The sequence below is a fragment of the Saccopteryx leptura genome, chromosome 9 (genome assembly GCF_036850995.1).
Source record: "Saccopteryx leptura isolate mSacLep1 chromosome 9, mSacLep1_pri_phased_curated, whole genome shotgun sequence".
In the NCBI taxonomy this organism is placed as follows: domain Eukaryota; kingdom Metazoa; phylum Chordata; class Mammalia; order Chiroptera; family Emballonuridae; genus Saccopteryx; species Saccopteryx leptura.
The window spans coordinates 43,101,185-43,120,073 of record NC_089511.1 but is presented as its reverse complement, the minus strand read 5'-3'; the positions used below and the strand labels follow the sequence as shown (position 1 = coordinate 43,120,073).

At 42.1% G+C, this 18,889-nt stretch overlaps 1 protein-coding gene across 1 annotated transcript; it reads right to left on the bottom strand.

Annotated features, from left to right (window-relative positions):
* Positions 1–10,501: 10,501 nt before the first annotated feature.
* ZNF792 (zinc finger protein 792) lies at positions 10,502–18,589 on the bottom strand. Its single transcript, XM_066348927.1, has 4 exons — positions 18,034–18,589; positions 14,975–15,101; positions 14,331–14,453; positions 10,502–13,678 (listed from the first exon to the last, which is right to left on the bottom strand). The coding sequence occupies exons 2-4, from the start codon at positions 15,006–15,008 to the stop codon at positions 12,147–12,149; spliced, it is 1,689 nt and encodes a 562-aa protein (XP_066205024.1). The 5' UTR covers positions 15,009–15,101; positions 18,034–18,589; the 3' UTR covers positions 10,502–12,146.
* Positions 18,590–18,889: the final 300 nt, after the last annotated feature.

Genomic DNA, 18,889 nt, shown 5'->3' with positions numbered 1-18,889 from the left:
AAAATTAAAAATCAAACTGCCTTTTGACCCAGCTATCCCACTGTTAGGAATATACCCCAAGAACACCATAGCACTGTTTCAAAAGAAGAAATACACCCCCATGTTTATGGCAGCATTGTTCACAATAGCGAAGATCTGGAAACAGCCCAAGTGTCCATCAGTGGACGAGTGGATTAAAAAGCTTTGGTACATGTATACTATGGAATACTACTCAGCCATAAGAAATGATGACATTGGATCATTTACAACAACATGGATGGACCTTGATAACATTATACTGAGCGGAATAAGTAAATCAGAAAAAACTAAGAACTATATGATCCCATACATATATGGGACATAAAAATGAGACTCAGAGACATGGACAAGAGTATGGTGGTTGGGGGGGAGGAGAGGGAGGGGGTTGGAGGAGGGAGAGCACAAAGAAAACCAGTTAGAAGGTCATGGAATACAGTTGGACTTTGGGTGATGGGAATGAAACATAAACAAATGTCAAAATAACCTAGAGATGTTTTCTCTGAACATATGTACCCTGATTTATCAATGTCACCCCATTAAAATTAATTTTTAAAAAACTAAAAAAAAGGAAAATAGAAAAATTTACAATTATGTGGAATTAACATAATCCTAAACAATCAAGAGACAATAAATAAATCACAGGGGATGATGAATGAAAAATTAAAACAAAAATATAACATATCAAAACTTAAGAAATGCAGCAAAATCAGTGCTCAGAAGGAAATTTATAGCTATGAATGCCTACCTTAAAAAAGAAGAAAAATCTCAAATCTGTAATGTAACTTTACAACTTAAGGAACTAGAAAGAGAAGAATAAAGTAACCTGAAAGCTAGTAGAAGAGCATAAATAATAAAGATTAGAGTGGAGATAAACAAAATTAAGATAAATTGGGAAAATCAACAAAACCAAAATTGGTTTTTTGAAATAATCAACAAAGTTGATGAACTTTTAGCTAGACTGACAAAAAACAAAACAGATGACACAGTAAAATTAGAAATAAAAATGAAAATATTACTACCTTTACAACTTTACAGAGTAAAATAATTATGAGTATACTATGAACAGTTGTGTGCAAATTAGATAATCTGTAAGACATGGACAAATTTCTTGAAACACAAAACTATCTAAACTGGCTCAAGAAAAAAAAAATCCCAAAATAACACACCTATAACAAGTAAAGAGATTGAATCAGTAATTAATAACTTCCCAATAAAGGGAAGCCCTGGACCAGATGGCTTCACAGGTGAATTCTATGAAACATTTATAGAAGAATTAACACAAATCTTTCTCAAACATTTTCAGGCCCTGGCTGGTTGGCTCAGCAATAGAGTGTCAGCCTGGCACCTGGATGTTCTGGGTTCAATTCCTGGTCAAGGCACACCAGAAAAGTGCCCATCTACTTCTCCACCCCTCCCTCTCTTGCTTCTCTCTCCCTCTCCTCCTTCCTGCAGCCATGGCTCAATTGGAGCAAATTGGCCTCAGGTGCTGAGGATGTCTCCATGACATCTACCTCAAGCATTAAGAGCTTAGTTGCTGAGCAACAGAACAACACCCCAGATGGGCAGAATATCACCCCCTATTGGGCTTGCCTGGTGGATCCTAGTTGGGGCACATGCGGGAGTCTGTCTCTCTGCCTCCCTTCTCTCACTGAAAAAAAAATTAAAAAAATAAAACATTTTCAGAAAACCAAAGAGGAAAAAACACTTCCTTACTTAATGAGGCCAGCATTAACTGTTCCTGTCTGTCACTAAAAAAAAGAAAAACAATTTACATCACATTAATAAAGGAAAAAACACAGGATCTTCTCAATTGATGCAAATATTTTACCAAATCAATACTATTTCTTGATAAAATTTTAAAAAAGATGCTCAGAAAACAGGAAAATGCCTCAAAATGATAAGTTATTTATGAAAAACCACAGCTAACATCATTCTTTTTTTTAAGGATGTAGTCTTTTTTTATTTATTCATTTTAGAGAGGAGAGGGAGAGACAGAGAGAGAGAGAGAGAGAGGAGAGACAGAGAGAGAGAAGGGGGGGAGGAGCAGGAAGCATCAACTCCCATATGTACCTTGACCAGGCAAGCCCAGGGTTTCGAACCGGTGACCTCAGCACTTCCAGATTGACAAGCAATCTTTTTTTTTTAATATTTTATTTATTTATTCATTTTAGAGAGAGAGGGGGGAAGGAGCAGGAAGCATCAACTCCCATATGTGCCTTGACCAGGCAAGCCCAGGGTTTTGAACCGGCGACCTCAGCATTTCCAGGTCGACAACATCATTCTTAATAGAGAAAGAATGTAACCTTTCACCCATAAGATCAAGAGAACTCAAGGATAATTGCTTTAACCACTGCTATTCAGCATTGTATTGGAAGTTCTAGCCAGAGCTATTAGACAAGAAACAAACAAACAAAAAAAGTATATCCAAATTGGAATGGAAGAGGTAAACTATTCACAGATGGCATGATCTTATATATAGAAATCCAAAAGAATCCACCAGAAAAGCTACTAGAGCTAATAAATTCAACAAAGTTGCAGGGTACAAGATCAATACAAAATATTGTTTCTATACACCAGGGGTCTCCAAACTTTTTACACAGGGAGCCTGTTCACTCTCCCTCAGACCGTTGGAGGGCCAGACTATAAAAAAAACCTGAACAAATCCCTATGCACACTGCACATATCTTATTTTAAAGTAAAACAAAACGGGAACAAATACAATATTTAAAATAAAGAACAAGTAAATTTAAATCAACAAACTAACCAGTATTTCAATGGGAACTATGCTCCTCTCACTGACCACCAATGAAAGAGGTGCCCCTTCCGGAAGTGCGGTGGGGGCCAGATAAATGGCCTGAGGGGTCCGCATGCGGCCAACGGGCCATAGTTTGGGGACCCTTGCTATACACCATCAATAAACAATCTGAAAAGGAAATTAAGTAAGTAATTTCACTTACAATAGTATATATAAGAATTAAATACTTGCTAAAAAAAAATCTAACCAAGGAGGTGAAAGACATGTATATTTGATACTATAAAAGACATATATTGCTTTAAAAAATAAAAATTTAAATAAATAGAATGATATCCCATGTTCATGGATAAGAATATATGACATTAGCACTCTTTCTCTTTCCACTCTTGCCTTCTTCCTTTAGGCCTGTCTGTTTTTTTTCTCCTAAGTTCCAAGGGCCCCTCTTTTGCCTCCTTTGTAACTTGTTTCCTGAGCCTAAGCTGGCTCACTTCTCCACAGCTTACTTCTACCTCTGTGACTTTTGCTTGTTAAAAAAAAAAAAAAAGATGTTGAGCTGTCAATACTACCAGATGCAATCTACAGATTCAACAAAATCACTATCAGGATGCCAAGTCTTTTTTTCAGAAATAGAAAAGTTTCTCAGATTCATATAGAATTCCAAGGGGTCCTCAGCAGCCAAAACATCTTGAAAATAAGAATATAGTTAAAAAACACACTTCCTAACTTTATAACTTACTACAAAGCTGCAGATGGTAGTAGCATAATAGTCATAGACCAAGTGGAATACAATAGAGAGCTCAGAAATAAGCCTTCACATGTATAGTGGATTTATCCTTGACAAGGATGCCAAGACCATTTAACAAGGAAAAACTTTTCAATAGTGCTGGGGGGAGGGGGGGAAAAGTTAGTATCTTACCTTTATATCATATAAAAAAATTAACTCAAAATGGATCACAGGCCTAAACATGAAAACTAAAACTACAAAATTCTTATACATATAGGGAGAAAACTTTATGGTATTGGATTTGGCAACAATATCTTGGATATGACACCAAAGGGTAACAACAACAAAAAAAGTTGAATTGAACATGACCAAATTTAAGAACTTTTATGCATCTAAAGACACTATCAAGAAAGCAAAAAGATGCCCTGGCTGGTCGGCTCAGTGGATAGAGCGTCAGCCTAGCATGCAAATGTCCTGGGTTCAATCCTCAGTCAGGGTCCAAATGAGAAGCAACCATCTGCTTCTCTTCCCTTCCCTCTCCCTCTGCTCTCTCTCCCCTCTTCTTGCAGCCAGTGGCTTGATTGGTTTGAGCATCAGCTGCAGACTGGGGTTGCCAGGTGGATCTCATTTGGGGCACAAGCTGGAGTCTATCTCCCCTCATCTCACTTAAAAAAAAAATGGCCTGTGGTGGCACAGTGGATCAAGCATTGACCTGGAATAGTGAAGTCGCCAGTTCGAAAACCTGGGCTTGCCTGGTCAAGGCTCATATGGGAGTTGATGCTTCCTGCTCCCCCCACTCTCCTCTCTAAGAGGAATAGATAATAAAAAATAAAAAACTAAAAAACACCTCAATATGGACCACAGATTGAAATAGAAGATGTAAAAATATAAAACATTTAGGATAAAATATAGAAGAAAATTATCAGAACTGAAGGCTAGATGAAGGCTACATAAACACATGAAACAAACAAACAAGATATCCAAAAAAATCTGTTTCTGTATTTAGAAACTAAGAAAAGCATAAAAAATAATATAATAAAGATCTATATGGAAATCAATGAATAACAATAAACTGTAGAGAAAGTCAGTGAAACCAAAAACCTTAAAAATAATAACATTTATAAACCTCCAGTCAAGGTTTAAGTTAAAAAGAAGAAATACACAACTTACCAATATGAAGAATGAGAAGACATCACTACAAATTATACAAATATTGAGAGGGAATAAGCAAATCATGAATTCAGTTATGCCAGTAAATGGATAAATTAAATAAAATGGACAAATTCCTTTAAAGACACAAATGACTAAAGTAAACACAATAAACTGTACAGCCCTATATATCTATTAAATTTGGAAGTAGAAACCATTGCACAAAGCAAACTATGGGCTTAAATGCTTCCATATCAATTATAAAATAACTTCCAAAAAAACCTGGAAAGTAGGAAATACTTTCCAATGTATTCTGTGAAGTTAACATTACACAAATACAATGCATTACAAGAAAGCCAGACCAATATCTTTGATTAACATAAATGAAGAAACTCAACAAAATTTTAGCAAACTAAACCCAACAATATATTAAAAGGAAAACATATCAAGAAAAAGTAGAGCTTATCCCAGAAATGCAAGGTTTGGTATCTGAAAACACAATTCACCATTAAAAGACCAAAATGGTAAAGCATATAATTAATTATAGTGGGGAAGGGAGGCTCTAAATGCCCCCCCAAATCCCTACTTTTCAGTATTGTCACCCTTGTGTACCCCTTCCACATTTTACTAGAGTTCATCTAAATGAACCATGTTAGGCCAAAAATTAAGGCTTAATAGATTTTAAAAGATCGATATTATATAAAGTATCTTCTCCAATCTTAACAGAATAAAGTTAGAAGTTGATAACAAAAGGTAAACTGGAAATTTTACAGTTAAGTGAAAATTAAACAACACACCCTTAAATAAGCAATGGGACCAAGAAATTACAAGGAACATTAGAAAACACTTAGAGATAAAACAAAAATACAGCATATCAAACTTTTATGAGATGCAGCAAAAACAGTACTAATAAGGAAGCATAGAGCTTTCAGGCTTATATTAACGAAAGTCTCAAATCAATTACTAATCTTCTACAAACTAGGAGAAAGAATAAAGATCAGAGTAGAGCTAAATAAAGAATAGAAAAATAGAGAAAAATCAAAGAAACCAGATTGTTCTTCAAAAAATTTTAAAAATTAACAATGGTTAAGAAATATAGAGAAGACAGAAATTACTAAAATCAGAAATAAGTGGGGACATTACTACCAATTTTACAGAAATAAAAAAGATAAAGAGTACTGTAAACAAGTGTACAAAAATTGGAAAACCTAGCCAAAATAGACAAATTCCTAGACACATAAACCTATCAAAACTGAATCACAGAAAATATTCAAATATAACTACTGTAAGGATAATCACTGAGTAATCAAACTTCCCAATAAACAAATCTCTACACCTGACAGCTTTATTGATGAATTCTACTAAACATTTAAAGAACTAACATTAAGCCTTGTCAAAATTTTCCAAAAACTTGAAAACACTTCCTAATTCATTTGCCTTGATACCAAAGCCATTAAATAATCCTACAAGAAAAAGACAGACCAATATCCCTTATGAATACTGATGCAAATATTCTTAAGTAAATACTAGCAAACAGAATTTAGCAGCATATAATGAAAGGATTAAAGACCATGTTCAAGTTAGATTTATCCTGTAATGCAAGGATGGCTCAATATATGAAAACCAGTCATATGAAAACCAGTCATGTAATATACTGCATTAACAGAATAAAGGGAAAAAACATGAACATATATGATCATCTCAATTAAAGCAGAAAAAACAATTGACAAAATTCAGTAACTTTTCACAACAAAACACTCGACAAACTAGGAATATAATGAAATTACCTATGCATATTAAAATCTATATATGAAAAACCCACAGCTAGCATCATACTCAGTGTTTAAAGCCTGAAAGCTTTTCAATCAGTAGAGATTTCCCTCTCTCAGCAAGTCTGTTCAGCATAGTACTGGAAGTTCTACCCAGATGAATTAAGTGTAAAAGAGAAGTAAAAGGCTTGGAAACTAAAAAGGAAAAAGTAAAATTAATTTGTTCACAGATGTGTATCATGGTTATATACCATAGATGTAGAAAAGCCTCAAGACTTCACAAAATTACTAATAGAACTAATAAATCACTTCAAAAAAGTAGAATACAAAAGTGACACAGAAAAATCAGTTGTATTTCTATACACTAACAAAGAATAGGGTAGGAAATTATGGAAACAATTCTTTTTTACAATAACATCAGTAAGAATAAAATACTTAGAATGAACTTAACCAAGGAGTTGAACACTTATACTATAAAAAACACAAAGCATTTCTGAAAGTAATGAAATAAGATGACATAAATAAATGGAAAAATACCCCATGTTCATGAGTTGGACAACTAAGTACAGTTAAGATGTTGATACTACCTAAAGCCGTGATGATGAATCTTTTTATAAAAACCGCCCACTTTTGCAGTGCTGGTCAACCTAGTCCCTCCCACCTACTAGTGGGAGTAGTAGGTGGGCGGTAGCAGAGCAACCAAACGGCACTGCGATTAGCCCACCATGAAAACTGGAATGCCCACTAGTGGGCAGGAGGGACCAGGTTAACCAGTACTGCAAAACTGGGCAGTTTTTATAAAAAGGTTTGCCATCACAGACCTAAAGCAATATATATATTTCATGCAACTCTATCAAAATGCCAATGATTTTTTTTTCCAGAAACAAAAAAATCTACCCTAAAATTCATATGGGCCCTGGTCACATGGCTCAGTGGATAAAGAATCATCCTGGCACATGGAGGACTCAGGTTTGAACACCAATCAGGGCATGTATGAGAAGCAATCAATGAGTACACAACTAAATGAGACAACTAAGTGGAACCATACTCACAAAAATTAAAGGATATTTCAAAATGAGTATGAAGCGATAAAAAATCCCCTAATTTTTGTGAGCAGTATAAATGTAAGACCCAAACTATAAAACTTAGAAAAAGAACAGTGCAAAAACTTCATGACAATAAACTTGGCAATAATTCTTGGATATGACACCAAAGGCACAAGTAACAAAAGAAAAAATAGACAAATTGGGCCTCATGAAAATTAAAAACTTGTACATCAAAGGATACTATCTATCAATAGAGCAAAAAGGCAACTCACAGAATTGGAGATGATAGAAGCAAATCATGCAACTAGGGGATTAATATACATAATATATAGAGGACTCCTAGAACTCCACACACACGCACAGACACACACACCAAACAACCTAATTCAGAAATGGAAATTGGACTTGTATAAGTCATTTCAGAAGATACACTAGTGACCAGTAAGTACATGAAACAATGGCCACTACAGTGGTACCTCGTCTATCACGGGGGTTAGGTTCCAGAACCCCCTGTGATAGGTGAAAATCCATGAAGTAGTGACTTTATATTTATTTTATTATTTATATTTTAAGGCTTTATGTACCCTCCCCACACTCTTATAAACCTTTCCCACACTCTTATAAACATTTCCTATGCTCTTAAGTACTTTCTACACTCTTAAATCTATGTAATTTTAACATGTAAAATTCTATATGGGTACTCATCAGTGAATATATGCTACGTATTTTATTACAATTTAATATTCTTTTAATGTTTTAATATATAGTTTTCAATTTTTTTAGGCTAGAAAATGCTTATTTTACTGCAAAAATAATTAAAGTAAATATATAAAAATACTTATATACTGCAAAATCCTGTGATATAGCGAAAAATCTGCAATACAAAATTAGATGTATACAATTTAAAAATCTGCAATACAGTGAGACTGTGAAAAGTGAACTGCGATATGGCAAAGGATGACTGTAGCATGAATCATTAGGGAAATGAAAGTCAAAACGAGATACCACTTCATAATCATTAGGATGGAGAGGGAAGAGGAGGGAGGTGTAAGGGAGGGGAGGGGAGGGGAGGGGAGAGGAGGAAAAAGAAAAAACAAGTGTTGGTGAAGATGTGAAAAGTTAGAGCTCCTGGATACTGTTGGTGGGAATGTAAAATGGTATAGCCACTTGACTGTGAAAAACAGTATGGAGGGTCCTCAAAAATTAAAAATATAATTTCTATATTGTCCAGTAATTCCATTTCTAGGTATATATTGTAGGGGAGCACTCTGTACCAGTATAAACAGCAGTTAACTGCAGAGCAAGGGTTGATTGGAGACAGGAGATCTGGGAGTGTGTTGGCCATGGAGAGACACTGGCCTGGGTTACTCAAGTGCATGTGCGCAGGATTCTTGGAGGAATGCCTGCAAGAACCAGATGTACTTTGTGAGTGATAAGCTCTAGACTCTGACTCTTCTTGTGTCCTTGTTCATGAAAAGAATCAGTACATGTGCAGGGTTGGGGATGAAACGGATGGGCAAAAAGGCTTGTGTAACTTTCTAGTTTTAATTGCTGAGCTTTGGGTTTTGGAACTCAATAAATATGCAGAGGCGCTGTGTCTTGGGGCTGATTCCACATAAGTTTCAGCCCTCTGCCTGGTGTATATAAAATGTGGTGTGTCTTTTGCCTCACAAGTCTGAACCATGAAGAAATTCATAACAATATATCCCAAAGAATAGAAAATGGGGTCTCAAAGATATTTGTACACCCACGTTTATAGCAGCTTTATTCATGATAGCCAGAAGGTGGAAGTAAACGAGGTATCCATTGACAGATGATGAATAAGCAAAATATGGTGCATACATTCAATAGCACATTTTTCAGCCTTAAAAAGGAAGTCAGCCTGACCAGGTGGTGGTGCAGTGGATAGAATGTCAAATTGGGCCCAGAGGACCCAAGTTCGAAACCCCAGTATACTGGCTTAATCCTGAGATCATGGACATAATCTCATTGTCACTGGCTTTTGCCCAAGGTCACTGGCTTGAACAAAGGGTCACTTGCTCTGTTGTAGTCCCCCGGTCATGGCACATGTGAGAGAGCAATCAATGAACAACTAAGGTGCCATAATAAAGACTTGCTCCTCCTCTCCCTTCCTGTATGTCCCTATCTGTCCCTCTGTCACAAAAATAAAATATTTTTAAAAAGGAAGTCTGACCATACTACGACATGAATGAACCTTAAAGACATTATACTGAGTGAAATAAGCCAGCCACAAATAGACAGATGTTGTATAATATCATATATGAGGTACCTAGAGCAGTCAAAGAAAGACAAAAATAGGATGGTGGTTTCCAGGGGCCTGGGAGAGGAGAATTAGAAGTTATTATTGAATAGGTGTAATTTCAGTTTTACAAGATAAAAAGTGTTCTGGAGATGATTGGTAGTTATGATTAAACAACAGGTACTTGACAGCACTGAACTGTGCACTTAAGAGGGTTAAGATTGTAAATTTTATGTGTATTTTACCAGAATTTTAATTTATAAAATAAAGCATAAACAAATTGTGGTGGATCCATTCAACAGAGCCCTATTCAGCAGTAAAAGGAATAAACTCTTCATACATACAGCATGCATGTCTTCAAAATAACTGTATGAAAAACAGACCAAATCGTCGGCCTAGCATGCAGAGGACCCGGGTTCGATTCCTGGCCAGGGCACACAGGAGAAGCGCCCATTTGCTTCTCCACCCCTCCGCCGCGCTTTCCTCTCTGTCTCTCTCTTCCCCTCCCGCAGCCAAGGCTCCATTGGAGCAAAGATGGCCCGGGCGCTGGGGATGGCTCTGTGGCCTCTGCCTCAGGCGCTAGAGTGGCTCTGGTCGCAACATGGCGACGCCCAGGATGGGCAGAGCATCGCCCCCTGGTGGGCAGAGCATCGCCCCTGGTGGGCGTGCCGGGTGGATCCCGGTCGGGTGCACGCGGGAGTCTGTCTGACTGTCTCTCCCTGTTTCCAGCTTCAGAAAAAAGAAAAAAAAAAGAAAAAAAAAAGAAAAACAGACCAAAAATAGAGTATAAATACTTTATGGTTTCAATTATACAAAATTCAAGGGAGACAAGTCTATATGAAAAAAGGGTATATCAACAGATTCCTTGGCAAGTGGCTAATGGTTTCCTGGGGTAGACAAAGAGGAATAATAAGGGTGCATGAGGTAGCTTTGTGGGTGATCGATAGATTTATTATCATGATTATATTGCTGGTTCCCTGAGTGTATACATACTTTAAAAATTATGAATTGTGCACATCAATATGTGCAGTCCGTTATTACCTGACAATTTTATCTCAACAAAGCATTAGGAGAAATAGCACATGAAAATCTGATCTCAATTCATTTTAGAAAACTTGAAGATTTGGCAACCCTCTCTCCTTGCCTTGGCAGCAAGAATGGCTGGCTATGTCACAAATGCTACATCCCTGGAGATCTAACTCCCCAGTCTCCATTTTGCTACCAATGCAGCAATGGCCTCGAGATAAATAGTGCAGTAACCCACAAAACGTTTTAGATTATTTGCTCTGCCAGTCACCCTAGTCATAGGACAGAGGTATGGAGGTCTTGAAACCTTCTGCAAAACCTGCATCCTGCTGTCAGATTCAAGGGAACATTTGTGGATGCACTTTTAAAACAGGTACATTCCCTCTACTTTGCTGCAGTCTTACCTACTCCATTATAACCCCCAGTGTTTCTGTACAAATTGTGGTCCCACTGGGCCCACTAAGTCTTACAGAGACACTAAATACCAGATATTAAACTTCAAGGTATATGGCTCCTTGGCAGGTGCCAGATAAGTAGCGTTGGTTCAACAATACTAGGGAGTTTGAGACATCCCTTGGAGAAAAGGGGTCTAATTCATGCTATTCTCAGATGCATTGGAGTTTGTCACAAATGCCCCTTCCTCAAGGAAATCTCTGGTCTACAAAAATTCATGCCATTCAGACCACATTAGGCCTCCAAAGCCCTACAATTTTCCCCAGAAGGCCTTGAATACCAATACAAACAAGGCCAAATTGGGACTGAGAATTGTTCTCTGCCATCCTACTGCTCCCTGAGATAACCAATTTGGAGACACTTTTAATTTGGTAGACGTTAATTGTTCTCAACCTGTTCCATACAGTGATCAGAACACAAATTAAAGGTGGCTTTATCAATAAGACCCTTATTATCACCCAAACCAGAGTAATGTAAAGTAGGTAGTTGTTGGGATGGGTAATATGGAGGCTGGACAGATTCATCATAAGCATCATGAGGTCAACAATGTCCTTGAAAAAGGGAAACCTTCTCATCAAGCTGCCAAGCAGAACCCAGCTCAGGTCTTCATGGACAAAGATGGGTCATGTGCACAGCTACACCAGTCACAATGGGAGGGAATGAGGCACTCTTATGGTCAGACTACTCACAATTTCCTCTTAGAGAGAACAGGTCTACCTTCCCTGAGCACAGGGAATAGTTGACATATGCTCTGGAGACCTGCCAGTGGGTATAGCTGACATGGCTTCTGCTACAAACACTGGTAAAAATCCAGTCAGAACATAACCTTAACTCCAAAAAGCTTCCAACATATCTAACATTCATAGGGAATCTCCTCAGTGTGAATATTTGGATGAACAAGATTCAACGTATGGCTAATAGCTCCCTCATGAAGACAACTCTGAGCTCAGCTCAGCTCTCGTGTGTGTTGTGCTGAAGGAGGGAGCACATTCTCTGCACTTATTTTTCTAGTGTGAATTTTCTGATGTCGAATGAGAGTAGGCCTTTGACTGAAGGCTTTTTCACATTCACTGCACTTATATGGCCTATCTGGTTTGTGAACTTTCTGGTGCTGCCTCAGATTAGACCTTTGTCTGAAGGTTTTTCCACATTCTGGGCATTCATAAGGCCGTTCACCAGTGTGAAGTCTCCGATGGTTATTGAGACTGGAGCTTTGGTTAAAGAATTTCCCACATTCAGGGCACTGATAAGGCCGCTCACCGGTGTGAAGTCTCCGATGGCTATTGAGGCTGGAGCTTTGGCTGAATGATTTTCCACATTCAGGGCACTGATATGGACGCTCACCAGTGTGGACTCTCTGATGTTTCATGAGGTCAGAGCTTCGGCTGAAGGCTTTCCCACACTCACTGCACCCATAAGGCCGTTCACCAGTGTGAACTATTTGATGTTGAATAAGACTGGCGATGTGGCTAAATAACTTCCCACATTCATTGCACTTATAAGGTCTTTCTCCAGTGTGAACTCTCCAATGTTTAATTAGACTGGAGTTGCAATTGAAAGATTTCCCGCACTCACTACACTCATGAGCGCTTTTACCAGTATGAACTCTCTTATGATGAATGAGGTTGGAACGCTGGCTAAAGAATTTTCCACATTCATTACACTCATAAGGCTTTTCTCCAGTGTGAACCCTCTTATGTTGAATAAGATTGGAGCTTCGGCTAAAGAATTTCCCACATTCACTGCACACATGAGGACTTTCACCAGTGTGAACTCTTTGATGTTTAATGAGACTGGAGTGTTGGCTAAAGAATTTCCCACATTCACAACACTCATAAGGCTTTCCTCTATTGTGATCCCTCTGGTGTTGAAGGAGGCCAGTGGTGTGGCTGAAGAATATCCCACATTTGCTGCACTCATAAGGCCTTTCTCCAGTGTGGGTTCTCTGGTGCTGAGCAAGTGTGGGTTTGTCACTGAAAGCATTCCCAAATTCACTGCACCTTTTATGGCTTTGGACAGTGTGAAAATCTTCCACATCTTCGGTACCCTGATATGGCTCCTCCACACTGTGAGTTACCTGATGCTGGCGAAAGCCAGATCTGGACATAAAGTCCTTCCTACCCTCCCCAAATGCAAGACATTTCTCAGATGTGTCATCTCTGCAGCTCTTCACAAGCGAGGCCCTACCTGCCTCCCTTCTGATAGACTTGTCTATATCCTGCTGCATCTTTTGCTGGTCAAGGTTTGCACTGAATTCGAGCTTTCTCCCATTTGCCTCATGTACATATGGTTTCTGCCTGGGATGTGTTGCCTGCTGTTCAGCCAGGTGCAAAATGTCTTTCAAGTGTAGGTCACACATGTCACAGGGGTAGTCCTTCTGGGTGGAGAGAGCTGTCTTGATAGTCCTGTCCTGAGACACTCCTTCTATAGAAACACTATGCTCAGGTGACTCCTCAACCTCCATTCCATAGCAAACATCTGAAAGTAGAGAAATGCTGGTAAAATTCATGTTAATTTTGATAGAAGGACCCTGTCACAAATGCATATCTAACCCAGGAATCCATGGGATTGTTGGCAAGATGAGAGGCCTGAGGTCAGGGTAGGGAATGGTGTGCTCTCCAGTATGGTGCCTAGCAAGGTATAAAACAGGGAGGCCTTACTGGGACCAAAGACACAAGGACGGGATACAGTATATCGCAGAAAGGTGGGGGTCTCTAACTTACTTCTCTGTAAATACTTTTCAGCAAGACCCTGGCTGCTGGTAACGCAGGAGCCCTATGCAGAAAGGTATATTTAAGCTCAGGAAAATCTGATAAGCAACTGGGTAGTTCAAGAACTATTAAAAGGAATATGCACAGCTCATGGCAAACTAAATGCAGGCCCATACTGGAGTGGGCAACAAGGGTGCTGTGGACAGAGTGATATATGGAGGTCAGAAAGCTGGGGCACAATCAGGGACCCCAAGTCAAAGTAGAAATGACAAGTGGGCAGTATGTCAAGAATGGGAAAGGAAAGGTAGGAGAGAGTTATGGCCATTGGCTTTGGCACCAAAACAATGATGAACATGAGAAAAGTTGCAGGTGATGTGAAGACAATAGTGACATCACATGTTCACCAATCTCCCACTTACCAGAGTCAGGCCCATTATATGCCCCTCTTGCCATAGCTGAAGTCATATCCACTCTGTCAGGCACCCAGGGCTCTGCCCCCATCTCTAGCTGGGCAACAATGTGGGACCTGAAAGATGTAAGTCCTAAGAAAAAGACAGGGTGGGTAAGTGGCTAGCACTGGCCTAGGTGAACTACCCCACCAGGGACCACCAGAAAGAAAACAAAATATTACAAAAAGAACAAACAAGGGAGATATGGCAGGAACATCCAGCACAGTAGTAACCACATCAGCCTCAAGTTCTTGGCAGTCATGCCTTAGGGAATGTTAGGTAAAGGAAAGGAGCAGGACAGAACTGTGACAGCTCTGGGTGGTCACCTAGGCAGAGAGTGAACAAGTTAGACAGGATCCATGGGGCTGACTGTAACACTCCTCATTCCTGGCCCCTTCCCCACAAGGCTTCAGGGCAGCAGGTGTTGAGGATGCTCAGAAATAGGATGGGACCCTACAAACAGCTCACCCCTGGAACCCACAGCACATACATCTGGGAAGTGGGGAAGGGAGCAGCACTCATGGTCCAACCACAGGAAGGAAAATGCTGCCTCTTGGAAAAAGGGGACAGGAACAGAGGAGCTCAGGACACCGGAGAGCAGATAAAGGCCTTACCCAGAGAGGCTATAAGTGCAAAGTTCTCCAGCATCACATCGCAGTACAGGAGTCTCTGAGCCTCATCAAGGAGTCCCCACTCCTCCTGGGAGAAGTAAATGGTCACGTCTTCAAAGGTCACACAGCCCTGCCATGATAAGGACAGTTGATTCCATGATCAGCTTCTCTCCTCAGGACTCCTATGTCTGTCCCCTGCTAACCCTTCTCTCCAGCTCCCAACTCAGAGATCCTAGGCCCTGGTTCTATTGGCCCGTGCTCTTTTCTCAGGCCTCATGTAATTGCTAGGTCCGACAACAATACCAACAGGCAGGTGGGCAGAGGGAGAGGCTAACCTCTGGGCCTAAAGTGTAGAGTCCAACCACCCTTTCTGTGGGATCCCTCCCCTAGTGTCACCAGTGTCATCCTTCCAGATAAACACCGCTCCGTCTTCTCCCTTAATTCCCATGCACTCTCTAATGCATACCACTTTTTGGATTGCACTTTCCTCAAACTCGGCACCTCACCACCGCATCCTCATTATCAGGGTATCCTGGCCCACATCACAGCCATCTCCGTGAACTCCTACATGTCACTGCACAAAGCATCCAGAGAGTTCTTGGCAAACAGAACCATGAACCCATCCTGCCCCAGTTCCTGGCTATAAGTTAAGCCACTCAGAACACACAGACACCTGATCCCCATAGCCCTTGTCCTCTTCTCTGTCCAAATTCTGTGTCTTCATCAGTCACACTCATTCCAAAGCCAACCCCTCTGGTCCTCCTATCCCTACCTACTGTAGGTCCAGTGGCTCACCCAGCTGACCTCATTTTCCTGAGCCAATTTCCCAGCCTGACTGAAAATTCCCAGACCCCACCAAGGTCACCACAGGGCCTGGAGAGAACACAGAGGTGGGAAGATCATCAGCCCAGGCCTCACTGGAATATTACTTTCATTATGACTAAGCCTCAGCATCTCTCAAATCTACACCCCAGGAAAATCTGGCCACCTGTGAGACCCCCCCTTTCTCTACAGTCTCACTACCACCACTGTAGCCACCACTACTCTTCATCATCTGTCTTGATCATGCTAAAAAGCCAACCATGGTGCCCAAGCCAGATATCCCCGTTCCCATTTCTCAGGCCCCACCCTCCTCGGTCATTGCCAGCAGGACCTCAAGTGTCACTCTCCTAAATTGGACACCCAGTTACACCCTTGTCCAAAGACCAGGTACCATATTTTAGATGTTTCTAACTGGAAATAAAGACCAACCAAATGAGAAGGGCAAAGGTTATTTATTCTGAGCTTGCTATAGCAACGGAGTCGGCCACTGTTGATTGTTTCAGCAGACTCAAAGGCAGGAGGAGTGAAGAAGCTCTAGAGTGGACAAACGGAGGCGCTTCAGATGGGCCCTGCTGGCACGAGGGAGCTGTAGGCAGGCTAACTAGAAACAGGTCATCCTCTGGGATTGGTTAGGGTGCATATTTGACTTACTCTGATAGGACCTAAACTGGAAGAAAGAACAAAAATTATAGAGGCTGTCAGTTACTAATCAACCTGTAGCCACCTGGGGCCAGATGTTACAGAGATTATTGCTTAGATTCCTGGATTGTCACTAGAGAGAGATACTGCAATCTGACCTTCCTGCAACTGTGACACATCAGGCTGGCTTCCTGGGCTGTTTATTGTAGATAAAGAGGTTGGTTTTCTGAGCAGGTTGCTTCAGGTTGTTAGTCAAAGTTCTATTTTTATATATAGTCTGGCCATTGTCCCTGTGTGTGTCCAGTCTCTCATTACTTTTCACTACTCCTCCCCAGAACTCCATGGCTGTGTCTAGCTGTGCACTCTTCACCTCTACTTAGAACATCATAATTCCACATGGCTAAACCAATGTTGGTCAAGTAAGTTTGTAAATATGATGTATATGGTTGCTCACTTATGGTTTGCATTGAGTGTGGGGGACAGGCTGTAGCAGGCAGGGTCATTATAGCCTAAGGGTTAGTTTTAAGACTAAGCCTTTCCCACCTAAGCGACTTTGTATCACAGACTTCCTTGTTTGTATATTGGATTAAAGGTTTTGATTTCTACCCTATAAAATGGGGCAGAGCAGCCCATGGAGGAGGAGAGCAGAGAAAGGCCATGTGGAGGAGAGGAGAAGCAGCCAAGATGGCGGAGTGCTGAAGGAGAAGCCAGTTTGTGCAGTAAGAAGGAGATGGGGAACAGAGGTGAATAAGGCTGGTGAGGTAGAAACCTTTGATTCTAGGAAACTCGGATGAGTCAGTGGCTTTAGGAGCCCTGAATGGAAAGGGAAGTGTTTTCCCACTGTGTGTATTCCTTGCCCACCGGGTACAAGCTAGGATTAAAGCTAATAGCCCACCAGTTCTTGGCTCTGTTGTTTCATTACCATCTGTCAGAATCTAATACGATCCTGCACGGGCCAGGCGGCTGTGATGGTGGCCGCGGCTACTGGCTTTACACCAACTTCTGTTTGTCCATTAAAAATTCCTTCTACAGCCGACTATCCCATCTCAGTTGATGGCCCATCCATCCTACCAGTTGCTAAAACCAAAAACCATGCAGTCATCATCCCTTCTCATTCTCACCCTCCTCATCAAAAAAAATTCTGTCAACACATCTTAAAACACGAACCCCAAATCCAATGACCCCACCTCCAGCCACCTGCACACTGCAGTAGGCTCACCCCGCAGCCACTTGCCACTCCGCATCCACAGGGATAAGACTTGAGTCAGACCACCTTCGGGCTCCCCTCGGAACCTTCTGTGGCCGCCAGCACGCTCAGAACTGAGGCCCAGCTCCGCGGCCCGCCATCCCGGGCTGCCTCGGGGCTCCTACTCCCAGTCTCACCGCCAGGCACTTGCGGAAACGGTCTGTGTGCTGAGGACACTCTTTCCCACTTCATCCCACTACATTTCGGAGACGGAGCCGCTCTATCTACTCCTTGGCCTGGATTCCGGACCTCAAACTGGGAAAGGAGGACAGCCCCGGGCCACTGCCACCTTTCCCCTCCCGGCGCCAGGCCCCGCGGGTAGGGCGGTCAGAGCGCCTGAAGCGCGTCCACTCACCTGAGCCCGGCCCCTCGGTGCCGCCGCCCTGGAGGCGGGTGACCGAGGCGGGTGTCGCAGCCTCACCCCAGAGCCCGCCTCGCCTTGTCCTGGGCGAGGTGTGACCTGGGCTGCGGGTCGCGCTCCCAGCGTCCGTCTCCCAGGTGTGAGGCTCACGGGGCCCGGGGCGTCCCCTTAGGCTGCGGAGAGCGCGCGGCCCGGCCGGACCCCAGCGGCCCTGGCTGGCCGGGAGGCCGGAGGAGGGGAGGCCCCGGCCTCGCTGTCCGTCCCCATCCCGTCAGCAGAGCCGCCTGAGAAGCGCGCACCCGGCGCACAGACGCGCTGCGGAAGTGACTTGAGGGACTGAAACGCAGGAAGTTCCGGCCCCCACCTCCCGGGTCTGGAGAAACGCAGAAGCGCCATTCTTCTGGGCCGTCAGTGGCCCAGGGCCAGCGGGTGACGCTCCCGGATTGTGTGCCTTTTTTCCGTCCTGCATCCGGCCAGGCGGCGGCGGGGCTGCCGGGCAGCGGGGAGGAGACGGGACCCAGCTGGTTCTCCGTCACATTGGCCGAGCTGCGCCGCCAGCTCTTCCTCTTAAAGGGGCTGTTCCCAGATCTCTGTGACCGCCTGGGGCCAAGCCCTGCCCGCCCTCGAGATCTATAAAAGACCGGTTGCACAGTGGGTAGAGCATCCTTCCAGAGGGAGGAATTCGCTGGCTTCATCCTGAGGGCACCAGCTCCACCCTGAGATCACCAGGCTTGAGCCTGCCCCAGGCAGGGCATACATGAGAAGCAATCTATGGCACAACTAAGTGGAGCAACCAATTAATGCTTCTCTCTCCTCTCCTTCTCTCCCTTCCCCTCCCCTCTTCTTTATC